Consider the following 21,558-nt stretch of genomic DNA (forward strand, 5'->3'; position numbering starts at 1 on the left):
TCCCCAGGGCAAAAATCGAGGAGAGCTTCCTGGTGGAGGCAGAGCTTTGCGCTGAAGCTCTGCCTCTACTAAAGTCAATCTCCGCCTCTCCCCGCCCCTCTCTGTCTTCTTTTACAGAGAGGGACGGGGAGAGGCGGAGATCCGTGCGGATATTGACTTCAGTAGAGGCAGAGCTACAGCGCTAAGCTCTGCCTCCCTGGGCAGCAAAATCCACAACCTGGAAAGTCATGGATTTTTGCCCCAGGATTTGGGGGGATATGAAGCCCTCGTTCTGCTGCTGTAATGCAGCATTTCAGCACTGCACATATTGCTTAATGCAAATAGCAGGAAAAAAACAAGTATTTAAATTGGCTTTAGAGTATCTAACTCTTTGGGGGCTGGTATATAACAGTCAACCATGGGCTACAGAGCTCACTTCTAACATCCTTATACTTCCTGTATCATTGTACATAGGCTGTATTGGTAACGTAACAGAGACTGCTCTTAAAGGAGTTATCAGGGCGGGGGGGGGGGGGGGGGAAATGAATAAAATAAGTGCTACTTATTTTATTCATGACGTCCCGGTCCCCGTCGATGACGTCAGGCTGGCCTGACATCGCCGGGGACCGGGAGCGAGCTGCGGCGAACGGCTGCAGGGAAAGCTGCGGCGAGGGACATGCTGGGAGCTTGGGGCTGGAGGAAGCCCCCGGTAAGTAGCACTTATTTTATTAATTTTCCCGGATAACTCCTTTAAGATGAACCTTTTAAGCGATTTTCTGAGCACTTTTGCAGAGCAGTTGAGATTTTCACCTCCTGACGTTAGTCAGGAAGTGAACTCTTTCACCGGGAAAAGAATAAATACAATGCATTTATTCTTAAATGCGCTCAGGAAATCGCATTACAAAGCGCTTTGCAATTTCCCTATATCTTCCATTGAGCCAAGACGCACAGAAAATGGTACATGTGGCTGGATGGTGTCATGGTTAAGGGCTCTGCCTCTGACACAGGAGACCTGGGTTCGAATCTCGGCTCTGCCTGTTCAGTAAGCCAGCACCTATTCAGTAGGAGACCTTTGGCAAGTCTCCCTAACACTGCTACTGCCTATAGAGCGCACCCTAGTGGCTGCTGCTCTGGCGCTTTGAGTCCGCCAGGAGAAAAGCGCGATATAAATGTTATTTGTCTTGTCTTGTATACATGTAGCGAGTTTGCGATTTTACTAAAATCGAATGCTCACACATGAACAGCCTCATAGTAAAATCATTGCACATGCGCTTTTAGGGCGATTTTAAAAATTGCCAGCGCTTACAAAAACACACAAACGCTCACTGTGAACGAGCCCCTAAAGGACAACTGTAGCAAGAGCTAAGTGGAGGTTGCCATATGTATTTCCTGGCTGTCCTGCTGATCCTCTCCCTCTACTTTCAGCTATAGTTCCTGAACAAGCATATGGATCAGGGGTTTCTGACTTGCCTGAGACTTGCAGACGTAACCAATTACCCTTTAGAACAATAACACTTGTTCAATCCATCACAGGTTAAACCTGGCGTGTTGGGGCAAACAGATCATCTGCAAATGTAATTTGAAGTCCGCAAGAAAAAAAAAATCAACTTGTATGGCCAGAGATCTTCTTGCATGAACAGAAAGTAAAGTGTAGATACATTCAGGGATATGGAGCTATTCTGTTTGGCTGTAGCCTGTGGTCTGAAGAGAAACAAAACTGCACCCAACACACAGAAAGGGGGCTCCTTTCACAGCCAAACTTAGATGACAGTTTAACTCATCCCCGACCACGTAGCAATACGCAGCAGGGGCGGTCACCATGACGGGCAGCTTGATCTGGGTTCACTGTATTCCAGGCTGGCTGCTGCGCTGGCAGTTTAGGGTCTGTACTGCCAAGCTGTGAAGGGGGTTAGCACAAGTAAACATACACAAGCTGGGCACTCTGCCAACACCCAAGACCAAAATACATTTCCCTGGATGTGACTGAAATCATATGACCGCCAGGGCCCCAGAACCTGAGTATAAACAGAAGTGTCTCAATTCAGATCAGCTCAGCTGTTTATACAAGTTTCCATTGAGGCTGTGTAACCGCTACAGCGGAAAACAAACAGTTGTCCGTTTTACCGCATCAGAAAACTGATCATGAACAGGCCCCATTTATAAAATGTGATCTGTTCACACTCGTCAATCTGCAACAGATCTGTTGGATCCATTGCGGTATGCAGACTGTGCGGTCCATGATTTTTCCAGGTGGGTGGAGGGGTTTCCCATATAAGCTATGGTGAAAACATCTGCCCAAGCCTCCAACCGGACCACTGTCCGCTCCGGCCGGCCATTCCAGGCCTGGCTCAAGTGTACCCAGCTTTAGGCTACATTCACACTGGGGTGTTGTAGTGCATTGCGGCGTTCAATATCATCGCATTGGTGCATTCACATCGGCGCAGGAGATAGCAGAACGCAAGGAATGTTGAGCTGTTATGTTTCATTGACTGTCTACATCGTAAAATGTGCATAATGCAAGATACGACTCTCCCTATCCGTCGTGATCCTGTATTTTTACAGGTCACCTAAAGCACCAGTGTGAACCTAGCCTTACACAGAGCATGTGAGAGGAACCAATACTGACAAAAACGGAGGCCATCAATGCCAAATTCTTCTAAAAACACAAGATTATCCAGTCTTTAAGGATGAGACGCGAGATGGTATGCAATCAACAGGTTCATTATCTTTATGTAGGACATGTTCTGCAGCACTTTATAGACTACATAGTCATGTCACTGGCTGTCCTCAGAGAAGCTCACAATCTAATCCTACCATATCCATAGTCTAATGTACTGCCATATTATGATTATGTACTTATATAGCACTGACATCTTCTGCAGCACTTTACAGAGTACATACTGGTAGTCATGTCACTGGCTGTCCTCATGGGAGCTCACAATCTAATCCTGCCATAGTCCAATGTCCTACCTTCTTCTTCTTCTTATTATTATTATTATTATTATTATTATTATGTATTTACATAGCACTGAAATCTTCTGCAGCACTTTACATAGTTATGTCACTGACTGTCCTCAGAAGAGCTCACAATCTAATCCCTACCACAATCCTAGTTTAACATCCTACCATATTATTATGTATTTAGCTCTGACATTTTCTGTAGCACTTTAAAGAGTACAGTCATGTCACTGACTGTCCTCAGAGGAGCTCATAATCTTATCCCTGCTGTAGTTCTTGGCTAGTGTCCCTACCATATTCTAAAGTCACATACACAGCAAATTTGTCAAAACTTAGACTGAAGCATAGTCAGTGGAAAAGGGCGCCAAGGGTAGTTTTTGGGGAAACCATAAACTTATTAGTATGTTTTTACATCAAACAGTACAAAGCTAGTGGCTACAGCGATGCAAATCATATAAAAACTCAAGCTCTCTCTAGGTGCCCATTGATGGTACGATTTCATTGAACGATTGTAGTTTTGATCACATTATTGAGATTGTATGAAAACAGAAGCTGATGGGCCCAATCCACCATCACATTATCAATCAAAATGGTCGATTGGCAAGCCTAGAGCCAGGACAAGATCCTCCAGCACCCAAGGCTGAGACCTCAAAGTGCGCCCCTCCATCCCTCCCATCCCAACTGTCACACACTTTTGCTATTAAACTAAGGCGCTCTGGGCCCCCAACACCTTAAAGCGGACCCAAACCAAACTTTTTTTTATTCAAAATTTAGTTGCACCACTCTGACACATACAAAGATAAACACTCCTTCAAGCCTATGAGCATTTCAGTGCATGCTTTTCAAACTTCTCTTTTCAAAACTAGGGTTATACAGGTGGCAGCCATTAGCAATTCCTCCTTCGCCGGACACCACCTACTCCACCAGTTTGCTGGATTCTGTCCCGGCAATATGAAAAGGGAGAGGTTTCTCCAATAAATGTAAAATATTTTATATTTGTCATCATGCAGCTGAAAAAAAAAAAAAAAAGGCTGGTATTTATTATAATTTAGAAAAAAGATTTTATTTTTGAAATCTTGTATTTTAAATTTGGGTCCACTTTAATCTCTAGTTATATGGCTTGCTTTCACTGCCATGTTTCCCCTTTTCTTATTTCTCTCTGCTTCAAACCCAATAGAGGAATGATAGCTGAGTGAGTTGTGTGCCCCGTCCTACTCTGCGCCCTGAGGCTGGAGCCTCTCTCGCCTCTGCCTCGGCCTGGCCAAGCCCAATTTTTATTCTTTTAAGATACAATTGTAACTGGTTTAGACATGATCACAAGTTAATGCTGAGGATCAATTAAGTTTTCTTTTGATCTTAAATTTTCTCAAAAAGTAGTTTGCTGAAAAAAAAAAAAAAAATTAATGGGCACCCATATCTGATTTAAGACTGAGTGGTGCAAGTCAGCATGGCGATGGACATTCGATATCTGCTTATGTGGCAGGACTTTAGTTCCGAGTGCAGTCTGGGTACTAGGAGTGCATTTTGCAGCATCTCAGAACTAAGCAAGCCTGCCAGCATTCTGCATTCCATGTTCCAGGCTCGCCCTGCTGATGGCATATGAGGACAAAAGGCCATTTAGGGGGGAGCCAGGCAGCAGACTTGTACCAGCTTTATGCATCAGCCAAAGCTAAATCCGCCTCCATTTTCCCCCACAAGTGACCTAGAATGGCTAGCTGTGTGCACAACAGTGCAAGGCCAGTCTCCAAAGTATTTGCATTGATTACATACCTTAAACCCCGAAATATACACAGGATAAATAATGTGTATTTATCCAACCTGTAACCAGGAGGGGGGGGAGCTAGAGTACATACTTTCCCACATAGAGGGCAGGTCTGGATGGCCCCAGAGGATTCTTGCGTCCTCGCCCCCACCACAGCCGTGCTGTCCGGGATCTTCTTCTGGCTTGCAGCAGTGTGCTCCTTTGTGTAGGAGCGCAGCTGTACTGTCCATGCACGAGTATGCCCTTTAAAAGGACTTTTTTTTTTTTCCCCAAAATTCTGGTCAGGTGATCTGTCCCTAGCTTTTCAAAATCTAGAGCCTGGTACACAAATCCAAATGATTGGCCAATTTTACCACCTCCATGTAGTAGGTGGGCCAACAGGTTTTGGATACTATGAGCAGATTGTGTAAGTAAGCTCTCATACTACATGGTAGTGGTGAAATTGCTCAATCATTGGCTAAAGGAGGCCATGCACAGATTTTTACAGGAAGATATGAACAGGGCTGTGGAGTCGGTACAAAAATCTTCCGAATCCTCAGTTAATGAAACCACCAACTCCGACTCCGGGTACCCAAAATGGCCCCGACTCCTTAGTCTAATACTTACCAGGGCTGTGGATTTTGTACAAAAATCATCCGACTCCTCACTTTATAAAAATCACTGACTCCAACACCGGGTACCCAAAATTGCTCCGACTTCAAAGCCCTGGATATGAACACTATGAGCGAATCTGCCAGTTGTATGTGACGCATCGACCATAATTTCGATTCGCGGGAAAAATGTATTAAAATTATGGAAAATTCCGTGGAGGGGAGTGGCCGTAGATTGACAGCCCATAGGACACTGCGGCTCGATAGATTTCTTGCCGACTATCCCTTTCCATATGGGGTCCATTTGGGTACGTCTGGGTGGAGGAAGTGTCTACAAACTAACATCTTCCCAAGCGGTTTTGTAATCGGATAAAAAGTATTTAATGGCGCTCAGGTGAGCGGTAGTGATGATCAATGAGATGCAAATATTTCCGAGTTCATGCAGAATTATGTACATTTATATGCAAATATATGTAGCTTGAAAATGAACCAATCAATTTAAACCGGGTGGATCCATTTTTTACAGCTTCATATATTTGCATAAAAATTTTTTACATAATTCTGCATGAACTCGGAAATATTTGCATCTCATTGATTATTCCTAGTGATCGCTCAGAAGCTGCAGGTAGACTGTTGGCCAGTCAGTTCCAGCCAGCTAGAGCATAGTTTCTCAACCTGTGGTACGCGTACCCCAGGGGGTACTTCTGAGTGTTCCAGGGGGTACTCGGGCTTGATATACTTAACCAATAATAACAAATTTAGAGTTTAGAAAATGATAAATCGTATTTAAACAACACCAAATTAGTATTTTAGCTAATTAAAAGCAATAGTCAATGCTTGGAAATGGTTTAAAACCAATTATAAATGTACTACGATTAAATATATATTTGTCAAGGGGTACTTGTGATAATGTTTACTATGCTAGGGGGTACTTCGTGAGTATATGGTTTGAAAAGGGGTACATACCAATAAAATGTTGAGAAACACTGAGTTAGAGTACAAAGTCTGTTGTGTGTTTCCACAATTATGTTGTGCTGATATTTCACACCTTGGACTGTGTGGCCTTCAGTTATAGAGCTACCTCATCGGTGCACGTCTTTAAAGTGAACCCGAGGCGAGTGTGATATGGAGGCTGCCATATTTATTTCCTTTTAGACAACATCAGTTGCCTGGCAACCCTGCTGATCTATCTGGCTGCAGTAGTATCTGAATAACACCAGAAACAAGCATGCAGCTAATCTTGTCAGATCTGACAATGTCAAACCCCTGATCTGCTGCATGCTTGTTCAGGGTCTATGGCTAAAAGTATTCGAGGCAGAGGATCAGTAGGAAAGCCAGACAACTAGTATTGCTTAAATAGAAATAAATATGGCAACCTCCATATAGCTCTCACCTTGGATTAACTTTTAAAGGGGCATTCTGCTCCCCTGTTCATACTACAGCTCTGTCAGCAATTGTGTCAGCACAGCCTGTAACACAGATAACCAATAGCTAGCTATACTGTTCCATTTCTGGAAACAAAAGTAGAATTAAGAGAATGATTTCAATAAGGAAAAAAATCCAAAACTTCCATTACGAGTGACATAATATCACACAACCTCACTGCTGTTCTCCTGAAGCATCATGGCTAAAAGACCATCATGGGAACGGGGCCCAACCCTGCTCACCGCGGGAAAGGGGCCCAACACTGCTCACCGCGGGAAAGGGGCCCAACACTGCTCACCGCGGGAAAGGGGCCCAACACTGCTCACCGCGGGAAAGGGGCCCAACACTGCTCACCGCGGGTAAGGGGCCCAACACTGCTCACCGCGGGTAAGGGGCCCAACACTGCTCACCGCGGGAAAGGGGCCCAACATTGCAAGAATGGGACCCAACACCACTCACTGTGAGAAGAACTGAGACTACTCTCTTATCTTGAGAGAGTTTTCACGTCTTCCCTTTGCCAAATCATGATCGCAAAACACAAGCAAGACAATGAAAAGATCGTATACAAAATTCAACAGAAATCAGAACAAAATCTCTCACTCAAAAAAACCCACGCTCAAAAAAGTCTGAGCGACTTCCTGAGTGGCAGCGGGCCTAACACAAGAAAGCCCAGGAAAACCTAACCAATGCAAGAAAACCATAAAAAGCCAGACTAGAATTTGCTAAAAAATAAATAAATAAATCAGCCTGATGACCTAGGAGACAAAAAACACCCGTCTACAGATTTCTAAATAAATAAATTTACAGAAAAGAACATAACACCAACAGTGAATTATGGTGGAGACTTGATTATGTTTTCAGGCTGCTTTGCGCATCTGCCATGGGTGTCAGAAAACTGACTCCTGTCACAGGATAAAACACCCAAAACACAACTAAAAAGTAAGCAAGAATAGTCAAAACGTAAACACTGGACCACTCTAATTAGTTTTCCTGCATTTTACAAGCTCATGGAATACTACTCAAAGTATTATTTCTGGCATTGAACCCACCATGTTCTATTGCTTTTGTAAAGGCTGATAAGCTGCTTTCCTTAAAACACTTGTTTGTCATCTCCAGACTTTAAAAAAATAAATTAATAATAATAATAATAGGCAGCTGGCTAGAGAAAGTTTAAAGGGAACTTGAAGTGAGCGGTTTATGGAGGCTGCAATATTTATCTCCTTTTAAACAATACCAGTTGCCTGCCATCCCTGCTGATCAATTTGGCTGCAGTAGTGTCTGACACACACTTGAAACAAGCATGCAGCTAATCCAGTCCCACTTCAGTAAGAGCACCTGACCGGTATGCTTGTTCAAGGCCTATGGGTAAACGTGTTGGGCTGTGTTCCCACTTGAGCTGGGAATGGACATTTTTCCATCCCTTCGACGGTGAACGGCTCCTATTTTATAAATCGGAGCCGTTCATACTTGTCGCACTGCAATGAATCTGCAGAACTTCTGTTGCAACAGAGCGCACTTCTGTGCAATATGCGATAATCCCGGGCGAGTGGATGCATTACCTCATATAGCCTATGGGGGTTTCATATCTGCCCGGGCCCCAGCCAGACCACAGGCTCCCGCTGGCCGCAGGTGGTCTGGCACAAGTGGGAACACAGCCGCAGAGGTAGAGGATCAGCAGGACAGCCAGGCAATGTGCGTTGTTTAAAATGAAATAGGTTGGCCTCTTTTTCTCACTTCAGGTTCCCTTTAAAGGGGAACTGAAGAGAGGAGGTATATGTAGGCTGTCATGTTTATTTCCTTTTAATCAATACCAGTTGCCTGGCAGCCCTGCTGGTCTATTTATCTGCAGTAGTATCTGAATAAAACCAGAAACAAGCATGCAGCTAGTCTTGTCAGATCTGACTTTAAAGTCTGAACCACTGAAACACCTGATCTGCTGCATGCTTGTTCAGGGGCTATGGCTAATAGTATTAAAGGCAGAGGATCAGCAGGACTGCCAGGCAACTGGTATTGCTTAAAAGGAAATAAACATGGCAGCCTCCATATACCTTTCTCTTCAGTTCCCTTTCAGAGTAAAGTCATTGTAAGAGGAGGACATTGTAACACTGACTGCAGAGATTCTGCTATACATTAGGTCAGAGTGAGAAGGATATTTCTCATTATGTGACATTTTTCCCTACTGGCAGCCTCCAGAAACGCCAGCAACGGTTGCACAATCTTTCTCAGGCATATAGGAATTAGACGGGTATTCTCGGCCCAAAGAGAAAGTAAAATAAAAGGAGTAATAAGTAGAGTAATTGCTGGAATCTCAGGCGGGCTGTACAGGGAGTGTAAGCAATGCATTGTGTGCAGCACAGGCCCCTCCCCTAGCAGTCTGCAGTGTCTGATGCTCAAAGATGATTTCATCCCTTCTCTCCTCTCAGCTGCCTTTCCAGAGGATTAGCCTGGACCAAAAGGATGCTGCATATAACTGTATCAACAGCTGTAAGCATTTTACAGAGTACATAGTCATGTCAGTGATTGTCCTCAGAAGACATCACAATCTAACCCCCTACCATAGTCAGTCTAAAGTCCTGCCATATTATTACACCCCTCAGCATGCACGGCCACAACCCACACATCCACGACAGACACGTACCCATACACAACCACTGCCTAAAGCCCGCCCACAAGCCACAGACACAATGGACACGGCACAAAAGGGATAGTGGAATTGTTATATAGCATCTTCTGCAGCACTTTACAGATTAGATAGTCACATCACTGACTTTCCTCAGATGAGCATACAATCTAATCCTGCCATAGTCATAGTCTACTGTCCTATCATATTATTATGGATTTATATAGCATCTTCTACAGCACTAGATAGAGTACATAGCCATGTTACTGACTGTCCTCAGAGGAGCACACAATCTAATCCCCAGCATAGTCATAGTCTAATGTCCTACCATATTATTATGTTATATTTATAAAGCAGTGACATCTTCTACAGCACCTTACAGAGTACACAGTCATGTCACTGACTGTGCTCAGAGGCACTCACCATCTAATCCTACCATAGACATAATCTAATGAATAATAATAATAATAATAATAAGTATTTATAAAGCACTGCCAGCCTCTTCAGCACATTACAGAGTACATAGTTGGGTCACTAACTGTCCTCAGAGGAGCTCACAATCTCATCCCTACCATAGTATAGGCCCCTTTTACATGGAAAGCAAATGGTGGTGAACCGGACTCGATCCCTGAGCAACAGTGCTGGTCCAAGGCTTTATGCTGGGCATACACACTGCTCGTTTTTGCCGCTAGATTCTCCCGATCAATCGTTTCGCCGCTCGATTCCGCAGTCAATTCTCTTATCTTCCATCATTCACTTAAATCCGGAATCGAGCGGCGAAACGATCGGGTGTACTGCCTGCCTGTCTTTTGCTTGTTTTCTTTGTTAACGTCTTAATGTCAATTCTGTCTTTGCTCTAGTGAACCACAACCAATTCCGGGCACGACTTCGGTCGCACTTGGCGAAATAAAGATTCCGATTCAGAATCTGAGATCGGACATGTCGGAAATTATCTATTGAGCCATCTTAATGGCTCAAAAACGAGCAGTGTACTGTACTCCCAGCATTACAGACATCGTGTTAGCCTCCATGCCAGCAAAGTGTTCTGTTGCAATGCAAGCGGGGCATAGAAGCAACGCATAAGCAGCGTCACACAGCAGGTGGGGTGAGTATACAGGCAATGCCCTTGGCCAGCGCTTGGTGAAATCAAACCCCCATATGGATTATTCGCCAATACGTTGGGAGGCATCGTGGGCCGCTATACACATGCTAGATTCTCAGCAGAGGCAGTCGTCATCGATTACCTCAACTAAATTTAGTCTAGCATCCATACAAAGCTTAAAGGGGTTGGATGATAGTGTACTGGCACAGGAGACCTGGGTTCAAATCTCGGCTCTATGCACAACACCTATTCAGTGAGGAGACCTTGGCCAAGACTGCCTTACACTGCTACTTTCTACTGAGTGGGCTCTAGTGGCTGCAGCTATGGTGCTTTGCGGAGAAGAGCACAATATAAATATTCTGTGTCTAGCCTAAAGCACACCTGAAGTGAGAATATGGAATTTCCTTTTAAAACAAATACCAATTGCCTGGCTGCTGATCTTTATGGCATCAGTAGTGTCTGAATCACACAGCTGAAACATGCAATACAGCTAATCTTGTCAGAAACAGCTGATCTGCATGCTTGTTCAGGGTCTATGGCTAAAAGTATTAGGGCCCGTTTCCACTATTGCGAATTTGCATGCATTTTCTGCATGCAGATTCGCATGACAATACAACAGAATCTCCATGCAGGGCTGTGCAGAAAAAAATGCTGCACAGCAGAGCCATCAGAATTTGCACACCGCACGCATGGTGTGCGATTTGCATGTAAGGTAATGAATAGGAAATTTGCCTGCATTTTCACCATGCTGTTTACCAAGTGAATTCACGTGCGTTTTTTGTGTAAACTTCAAAGAAAAAAAAAAAAAACAAACACACACACACAGACACTGACATGGTTAAAAATGCATATTTGGAAAAATATGCGAATTCGCCATGATTATGCATCAAAATTCACATAAATGCACATGCGAATTTGTATGCGCGGTTTCCACAACAATTTTGCAATGTACTAGTGGAAACGTAGCCTTAGAGGAAGAGGATAAACAGAACAGCCAGGCAATGTACATTAGTTAAAATACTTTGGGGTTCCCTTTAAGACTTCATACACATGCCAGTGTTCTCCACAGAATTTTTTTCCAGCCGGGTGGCATGGAAAGCAGCTGGATGGGGGGAGCACAGGGTCGGCACAACTTTGCTTATAGCATAGGAGGTTGAGGAGGTGAGCTGATGACAGCAGGGTGCTCACCAAAATTAGCTGGGTGGAGCATCCGGCTGAAAGAGCCTGGGGAGAACACTGCATGCTAGGTTGTCCTCAACGAAGGCCCTTGTATGACGGCCCCCAATGCGGCAACGAGGGATCTGGCCCATCTTCTGAGAGTGTAGGCAGAGGCCATTATTACCCCTCCCACCCTGTGGAACACTGTACAGACCTCCATTTGTCAGTCCCACCACCCCAGGGCCACCCAGCAACAGACAACGTTGCTAGCCGGAAGACTAATGAAGCATCCATACAGCACTCAACCCATAACTGACGCCCGAGGAATCAAGTCCCGAACCCTGCGGCCGACAGTCCGTGTGTACCAGGCTTCAGTCCTTGTAGCAGAGTCAGCATGAGAGGATTATTGAGGAGATTTCTAGTTATAGTAGATAAAACTGTGTAAAGCAACAGTCTGCTTTAAAAAAGGAAAACTAAAGAGGGAAGTATATCGAGGCTGCCATCTTTATTTCCTTCAAAGCAATGCTAATTGCCTGTCCTGCTGAACCTCTGCCTCTAATGCATATAACCATAGCCGCTGAAGAAGCATGCAACTGATGCTCTGACTGAAGTGTGACTCGATTAGCCGCATGCATGTTTCTGGTGCGATTCAGACACTACTGCAGCCAGAGAGACCAGCAGAACTGCCAGGCAACTGGTATTGTTTAAAAGGAAATACATATGGCAGCCTTTATATACAACATTCACTTTAGGTCCCCTTTAAAAGCTGTTCTGCATACTAGCCCAAGGAGATTTGGGTGCAGGAATTTTGGCTATAGTGGTGCACAGTGTGAGTAACTTCGGCACAGTCAGAAGAAGGAGCTGAAGTTACTTTTAAAGCACGCTGGAAGCCTAATTACATCCCCCACTAAGCACAGGGACCTAGAGGGGGAATAGTATTTAACACCACCAGGAATTTGTGCAGCAGGATAAGCCATATACCGGCTGTATCCTGCCCCCAAGTCTCCCGGTGGCAAGATCACACAGACGCCATTGATCAGGCAGGTCTGCAGGTTGAGATGGTCAAAGAGATGCAAATAATTCGAAGTTGATACAGGGTTATGCAAATTATACATGCGAATGTATGCAGCTTGAGGGCTTAAACCAACTAGAAGCCTTTTCTAAGAGCTACTGATTTGAAAAGGCTCTTGCTAATGCAATGCAGGATTTTTATATAATCACATCACCAGGTGAGTAGCAATAGCCATGGCAACTCCTAGAGGACCCTGGAGAAGAGGGGGTCCAGATGGAACTTGAGGTGTTCACTTTTAACTTTGCTTTGTTGCTCCACCTTCTCACTGCTCATGGACTATACACAGTGTGCATTGCATGAGAATGTAAATTAACCAGTCAACGCATATTCATAGGGTAGGGTCAGGTAGCTTTGCTCAAAAGTCCTAGATATGATGGCCCCATAAAAATGTTGCCATTAGGTCTAGCTACGCCACTGCACATCGCTCAAGTGGGATCACACCTATAGCATTACATTAGCAAGAGTTTTTTCAAATCACAAAGTGATCCTAGTGGGTTCCAGGCCTGAAAATGGACCACTCGAATTTTACCTTGGCCGGATTACACTGGTGCATTCTCAAGATGCATACAGAATTTGCATAATCCTGCATCAACTCAGAATTATTTCTATCTCAATGGCAATCCTCACTTGTAGGCAACTTTATGGAAGAAGAAACAGCTGTATGTAGAAGGGAATTAAATAAACAAACAGTCAGGCCTTGTTCACATTGCCTTCCGATCGCATGGGCGTTTTTTGAAGTAATTTTTTTTTTTTGTGATTCCCGGCGTTGGGTGGACGGTGCGTTTTAGTTAAAAGCGCTTTTCAAAGCCCTTTTCCAGAGCATTTTTTTAATTCACTCCCTGACGCAAGTCAGGAAGCGAGCTCTCTGACCTGGAAAAGAATAAATAAAATATATTCTTAAAAACGTGAATGCAATCACTGCACAAAGTGATTTTGTGAGCGCTGTGCACTTTCCCTATACCTCCCATTATCGTAAAATCGCCCAAAAATGGTCCATGCACGCCCCCAATCTGAACGAGCGGGGAAAGCATGTTGTATGCGCTTTAAGGCCCCATTCACACTTAGAAACGCAAAATGCCAGAGATTTTTTCCGTCGTTTTGAAGGAGTGATTTTTCCACGTTTTCACGCGGAAAAAAATCACTTAACACTGCGGCGATTTTGCAACGATCGCGTTTAGCGCATCTATAGCACTGAAACGTGATCACGTTTGCGTTTCCCGTTTTTGGATGATTTGCGGCGATTAGCGCAAATCACCCAAGTAAGAACGGGCCCATAGGGTTTCATTACGCTAGCGCTTTTACAAAGAAAAAAAAAAAAAAGATTTTTTTTTCCAAAACCGCCTTTAGACTCGGGACTAAGGGCGTTTTGCCGTAATTTCGGCAAAACGCCCTTAATCCCGAGCCTAAGGGCGGTTTTGAAAATACATACAAATTTTTTTTAAAAAGCGCCTCTAGTGTGAAGGAGCCCTCGGGGTGAATGTGAAATCCGTTTCTCTGACTTTCAGCTTGGCAACTTTCAAAAACTATACTGTCCCATTTACAGGTGCATTTCAAACCCTAGCAGCAGCTTCTTTTAGGCCTCTTTCCCACTAGGATGTTGCGTTTTAGGGGACGTTATAGGTCGCATACCGTGCCCCTAACGCAACACCTGATAGTGTTGGGTGAGGACGCTACCTAGAGCTGCGTTATGCAGCTCTTGGTGCGCCTTTTGTGTCCTATGCGCTGCGGAGACCACGTGATCGGAGCACTCCGCATCACGTGGTCCCGCCAGCCAATCAGCGGACGCTCCAGAAGTAAACACTGCAGTGCAGTGAATATTAAGTAGCCATGTGGCTAGCTACAATAGCGGACTCTCCCTGCCACATCTCCTCAACGGAGCATGTGCACACAGTCTAACACGGCTAAAACCGCGTAGAACGCATAGCATGCTGCACTTTATTTGAACATGTAGCGTTACAATGTGGGCACTGTTAACAGCCCATTCATTTTACATTACTGTGAGTTGGGCTGCGTTACAGGCTGCACTAACGTGCGCCTGTAACATCTTACTGTGAAAGCAGCCTTAAGGTGCGTACACACATGCTACTATAGTCGTTTAAATCTATCGTTCCCGGATCCTTTCAAACGACGATAGTTTGAAAAAAAGCAGCCAACGACCATGAAGTCTAACGACGGACGAGCTAGATCGTTCAAAACGAATGATCTAGCTTGACGGATTTTTCCCAACGACGATCGTTTGCAAAAGTAGCACATCGTTGGAAACGATCGTTCGTACTAGGCTTGACATGCGCGTTTCACTATTTCTCCATGGAACTTTTCATTTTTATGCGCAGGCGCAATAGTTACTTTTACGTGATGTAACGTTCGTTCTAACGATCTGATCGTTACACACCTTTTAAAACTAACTTTACTTAGGTCGTTCTTTCATCAATTAAAAGTTTGTTCGTCGTTGACAACGAACGATCGTTGTCACATGTGTGTACGTAGCTTTAGACCTGTTCTGTATACTGTATACTCTCACACACAGGATAACTAACTGCCCAACATTTCACTCCACGCCTTCTCTGGAACAATGTTTGAGCAACTTCTACACACCAGCCAACTGCACGATATCTGCCCAATAGTCATCTGAAGTGATTCGCCAGTTAGATCGGGCAGAATACTCGATATGTTTTAGGCTCAGTTTCAACTAGCCGCCATGCGTCCTGCGAGAGGCGCAGTGGCACTTTCTTGTGCGAGGACACAGACGAATCCTGGAAGGATTCGCTGCCTCCCGCGTGGAAAAATGCTGCTAAGGTAAGCTATTCGGACTGCGGCAGCATTATCCCCTATGGCAGAGTTTCCCCATGCAATTTGCTTGCGGGGAAACTGCAAATTCAGCCAGATTTCTGCAGAAGTGGAAACAGGCCTTTACAATGAATGTTGTCCAGAACAGCAAAATCTGTCATCCAGATGTTTCTAACAACTTTTATCTAGCATGTATACAAGGCAGTACAGATGCCCAACAGGATCGGGATCTGATCCCACAGGCAACATCACTGGTCCAAGGCTGTACATACAGGTAGTCTCCCTAGAGGCCGATTACACGTCCTGACGCAATGCGGGGCGGGCGGTGGGCAGGGCGATATAACAAAGCTACCCTTCTGATGGATCGCAGGCTGTGCGGAGGCTGCTGTACACACATCGGACAGCAGATCAGCAGTAGTGGTTACCTGATGCCTCAGCCAACATTAATCCGGCGTGTGTAAGCATCTTTAATGTCCGTACACACGGGTAACAAGTCGCCAAAAAAAAGACGAGAAACATTGAGACTTTATCCGGTGACATCGTTAGAAAGAATTATTTCCGCACAGACACTGAAAACAACCAACACATTTAAAGGACACCCGAAGCGAAAATAAACGACTGTATCTATCTTCCTTCTGAAAATTACTTTTTAAGATATTCCATGGTTTTATTTTATGTTTGAATCTACTTTTTAAGTTTTAACTGTTTTATTGTTTTTGCTCAATGACCCATTCATTGAAGTATGCCGAGCTACAATCTATGAACTTTTGACCATTTTAATGTTGACCCATATAAATGTTCTGTGTTTGTATCTCTTTCCTGCTCTCAGAAGCCATTTTCTGCTAGGAAAGTGTTTTATAGTTGGACTTATCAGTAAGGGTCACACTGTAGTCACTTCCCGTCTGAGTCAGGACTGAGTCAGCCACTTACATAACTGATATTTAAAGGATACCCGAAGTGACGTGTGACATGATGAGATAGACATGGGTATGTACAGTGCCAAGCACACTAATAACTATGCTGTGTTCCTTTTTTTCCTTTCTCTGCCTGAAAGTTTAATATTAGTTATGGAAGTGGCTGACTCAGTCCTGACTACAGTGTGACCCTCACTGATAAGAAATTACAGCTATAAAACTCTTTCCTAGCAGAAAATGGCTGCTGAGAGTAGGAAAGAGATAAAAAGGGTCAATAGGTCATAGATTTTAGCTCTGGCATACTTCAATGAATGTGTCATTGAGCAAAAACAATGAAACAGTTAAAACTTAAAAAGTAAATTTAAACAAAATAAAGCCGTGGAATATCTTAAAAAGTCATATTTAGGAGAAGAAAGATAGATACAATCATTTATTTTATTAGTTTATTTTCGCTTCGGGTGTCCTTTAACTCTTTCAGGCAGAGAAAGAAAAAAAAAGGAACATAGCACAGTTATATGTGTGCTAGGCACTGTACATACACATGTCTATCTCATCATGTCACATGTCGGGTATCCTTTAAATACGGTGTGTGGAAGCAGCATTATGAGCATTCTGTAGAACATTGTCGTTCAAACTACATTGTACACGTGGCCGACTGCACGATATCTGTCCAACAGTCGTCTGAGTTTATCATGTGGATGGATCAGGCAGAATGCCTGATGTCGGTCACTCATCGTCGTTTGTCTACATTTTTGCACACGATTGTCGTCCAATAAGGTGAAATCTCGTTTGTCAAAAGTTTCAAACGACTTAGGGCTGGTTCACATGGGCGTCTGCCACACGTTTACCGTCGGCGTTAAACGCACCCATTCAAGTTAATGGGAGCGTTTGTACCTGGCTTTCTGGGATTGGCGTTCCTGACTTTCCATGGTCTTCAAGGCGACCCTGGACACTACGAGTAGCATCCTGGAGCGATTGACCGCCATGGCGCATGTCCCCCTATGGGGAAGAAAAATGCCTAACGCAACTGAAAGCACTGAAATCCCAAACGTAAAACCGCCGAACACCGGGCAGACGTCCGTGTGCACCAGCCCTAAAATATAGTGTGTATACAAGGCTTAAAGCTGCGTACACATGCCTGATCTTTACAAACGACGGGTAGTCAGACTCGCCCCCTGGGGCAGCCGTTCTGCTGACAGTTTCCCGGCTGTCTGTCGGCAGGCTGATAAGGCTGGTTTTGACTGATCCGCTCAGTGGATCGGTCAAAACCAGCCGTATCAGCCTGCCAACAGACTGTACACACCGGGAAACTGTCGACAGAACAGCCAACCCGCGGGTGGGTCTGACACCCGTCGTTTGTACAGATCAGGCATGTGTACGCACCATAAGACTGAAAGTGAAAATAAACATTGTATGCAGGCATGTATTGCACAACTTTCCCTTGATGCAAATACAAACACTACAGGGTTCCTTTGTTAGAAAGAAGATATTGACAAACCCACCACAGTAGGCCTTTGCATATAGGCGATTGGGGGGGGGGGGGGGGGGGGTGGTTAGGATTAGATGTACGGAGGGACATTACATACCAATATGTCACACCGACCTGTTCATATCTCTAAATATTATCAGTCCACAACACCCCTTTATCTATTGTCAGCAAGGAATAAGAGGTTCAAAGAATGCCCAGTTTACATAGAACAGGAAGCTCAAGGTATATGGAAGCTGCCATGTTTATTTTCTTTTAGGCTTTGTTCACATCTAAAAATCGCAATCGCTGACGCCAGCGTTTTGTGATTTTGTGCTCGATTATTTTTAGCGCCTCCTGGCACTTACCTGCGTATTGCAATTTTTTGTAAAGAGCTTTTCTAAGCGCTTTTGCATGGTGATTTTTTTACTTCCTGACGTAGGTCAGGAAGTGAACTCTTTGACCTGGAAAATAATAAATACAATGTATTTATTCTTAAAAGCGCTGGGGTAATCGCAATTATCCATCGGATGTCAGGTTGAATTGATGATTTCTGAGAGGTCCAATCATTTTTCTGATCAATTTTCCAATCACTTCTGTACAAAATCAGATCGGACCAGTCAGAAAATGATTGATTCCACCCAAAATCTAACAGGAAATTGCATGGTTTGTACCAGGTGTTATACTTTTAGCCACAGACCCTGAGGGCTGGAACCCACTAGAGCGATTTTTTGAGAGTTTAGGGAGCGCTTTGAATCGCTAGCGCTTTCCATAAACGCCCTGCCAATGTAAATAAATGTAACAAATTCCACAGTAGCGATTGCGATTAGCAGCATTTTGAAAGCGTTTGCGCTTCAATGTAATGTACTGAAGCGCTGGCAAAACGCTCATGAATCGCTACACATAGCGATTTGAGTGCGATTGCAACCTGTAAATAAAATTATGATACATTAAAAGGACCAATCAGAATTAAAATCACTAATCGCTACACAATCGCTGGCAAAAAGCTTACACTTTCTAAAATCGATCCTAAAAGCGCCGGAAAACGCTCATGAAATCGCTTACAAATCAATTATTGAATTAGCAGGAAATAAATATGGCAGCTTTCATATCCCTCTTACCTCGGGTTCCTTCTGCCCAGCACAAAAAAAAAACAAAAACAAAAAAAAAAAAAAAAAAAAAACTTGTGTTGCCCCATTCATGCCAGCATAGACAAGAGCACCTGTAGGCGGCCATAGTTGAATAAAGTTTAATAACAATGCATCACCTGGTAAGTCCTGCATGCTTGCCGCCCCCCCCCTGGAGCACCTTCAGCCCACAGTTCCATGCAGATGAATGGCAGTGTTTGTAATGGCCCACATCATCGCTTGACTGAGGGTAGGAACACACTAGGCAGAATCGCATATGCGGTTTCCACTAGATGCTATGGAAAACGCATATGCGATTCTGCCTAGTGTACCTACCCATACAGTTGTGTTTATAGCGAAAAAAAACAAAACAAAAACCCTGCACAATACATAACGTCTAAGGACCTGAACACACTTCTGTGCATTTTTCAGCAACACTTCAATGATACACAATGCTGAAAAATGCACAGAAGCGTGCAAATGTACTCAGGCTCCGAGGTCAGCATTACCCATGGCGAGTTCTACCAAGCCCCAGGCCAGCGCAGGTGGCGTATTCACCGCCTTCAGCCTCTAGTGGAAGATCGACTTTAAACGCCAGGTTAATAATGCACAAAATGAAAACACAAATGCTGGCTGTGTTGTAAACGGGGCCTCGAGAAAGGCCTCAATTCCCTAACCTTAACTCCTGTCTTTAATAACTCTTCTGAGCTGTTTTACAGTTATCACCATGGTGATATAATTGTGATAACTGTAAAACAGCTCAGAAGAGTTATTAAAGACAGGAGTTAAGGTTAGTGAATTGAGGCCATAGTCAGTTTATCTGGTGGAGGATTGAAGTTACGATTAATTAACCCTTTCTGATGGCAAAAAAAAAGTCACCTGGGAGGTTGTCAGGAACAGGCCCGAGTTCAAACTTACAGCCGCGTCAAAAATAGGTTAATTTGTAAAGCGTTAAAAAAAAAAAAGTAAAAGACATCAAGACAATATTTACTCCAGAGAGTCCTAATGTTATCAGCCACAGTACAAAGGGTGCTTAACTCTTTCAGCAACCTCCTAACACACACACACACCACACACAAAAATACAATTAAAAAAATCTGTGAGGACTACAGATGGAAGATCAGGGGTACACACGATACAATTTTCAGACAGATTTACTGTCATAGCGATTTCTTTACAATAGTTCCGATCTGATTTCCAAGCAATTTTCCGTTCACCCCTATGGAAAATTGATCGGAAATCAGATCGGACATGTTGGAAATAATCAATCTGACAGTAAATTTGATTGGATGTGCCTAGCACTGTTGCCCATGTACAGAAAAAACCTTTACCCCCTTGTGTGTCTGGCCACCCCCTCTCTGACATGTGATCCTGTATAGAGACACAGATAGTAACTCAATATAGCTAGAATGTATCTTCCGCCAGCCTGCAGGTGATATGGGGGGTGGCACACAATGTCAACCATATACACAAGACGGGCTTATCAACAACCCTTCCAGGATCCTCCTTATTTATTCCCAACGTCATAGGTTATCCTATAGACAAATAACATTAACACCAAGCACCCCAAAGTTAAAGGGGCTTCCCCTAAAGAGTAGGAAGTGAGACGGTTATTTGTGTATCACCCCAAAGCTGCGGGACAGGGATAGCAGCCAGGAGAGGGGGGGGGGGGGGGCAGGTCCCGCAGATCAGGGGGTCCCCGGCTGGGAGGGGGTGGAGGTCGAACGGATCAGGGAGTCCCGGCTGGGAGGGAAGGGGGGGGGGAGGTGACAGATCCCGCAGATCAGAGGGCCCCCGGCTAGGAAGGTTGGGGCCCCCACATGCTGTGACACTCACCTAGAGTCCTCCTCTGCTTGAAGCTCTTGTCGGAAGGCATCCTCTCCTCTCTGCGCTGCTCCTGCCTGCTGTCTGCAGAACTGCCCCGGCCATGCACAGCAAAACACTGCCCGTGACGTCACCCCTGCGTCATTGCTCCGCCCCCCAGAGCATGGGAGGAGCCAGCCGACGAGAGGTGGGGCTGCCTGATCACATTGCTGCAAGCTGGTTCTCGGGCTGGCCGATTACATTGCTGCAAGCTGGTTTGGGGGATGGCCGATCATATTGCTGAAAGCTGGTTCTGGGGCTAGCCGATCACAGTGCTGCAAGCTGGTTCTGCAGCTTGCTGATCTCAATGTTGCAGGCTGGTCCTGGGGCTGACTGATCACATTGCTGCAGACTGGTTCTTGGGCTGGCTGCTCACATTGCTCCTAGCTAGTTGCGGGTTGGCTGATCAAATTGCTGCAGTGCAAGCTGGTTACGGGGCTAGCTGATTACATTGCTGCAGGGGCGTTTCTAGGGTCCTTGGAGATCGGGGGCACCTGTGGGCACCAGGTGGGGAGGCAAAAAAATGGGCGTGGTCATGAGGTGAGTGGGCGTGGCCATGGGTGGGGCCAAATGTACATGAACTTAGCAGCGGTGTAAGATACAGATAACTGGCCTGCCCATCGAAATATTGGATGGAGCCCCCTGTCCTTTATTTAGATAATTTACAATCAGTATAGGCATAGATCAAAGATGTATATGCACATACAATTTTGATTGGTCAATCACTGACCCCCAA

The 21,558-nt window shown here is 44.7% G+C and overlaps 1 protein-coding gene across 1 annotated transcript in view; it reads right to left on the reverse strand.

Moving 5' to 3' along the window:
- MAP1LC3B (microtubule associated protein 1 light chain 3 beta) overlaps positions 1–20,929 on the reverse strand; it is a 43,886-nt gene extending 22,957 nt beyond the window's left edge. The window contains exon 1 of the mRNA XM_068261093.1: positions 20,796–20,929. Coding sequence (XP_068117194.1) covers positions 20,796–20,835 — 40 coding nt within the window. The 5' untranslated portion in view covers positions 20,836–20,929. The remainder of the gene's footprint in view (positions 1–20,795) is intronic.
- Positions 20,930–21,558: the final 629 nt, after the last annotated feature.

This window comes from Hyperolius riggenbachi, chromosome 11, assembly GCF_040937935.1.
Source record: "Hyperolius riggenbachi isolate aHypRig1 chromosome 11, aHypRig1.pri, whole genome shotgun sequence".
NCBI lineage: Eukaryota > Metazoa > Chordata > Amphibia > Anura > Hyperoliidae > Hyperolius > Hyperolius riggenbachi.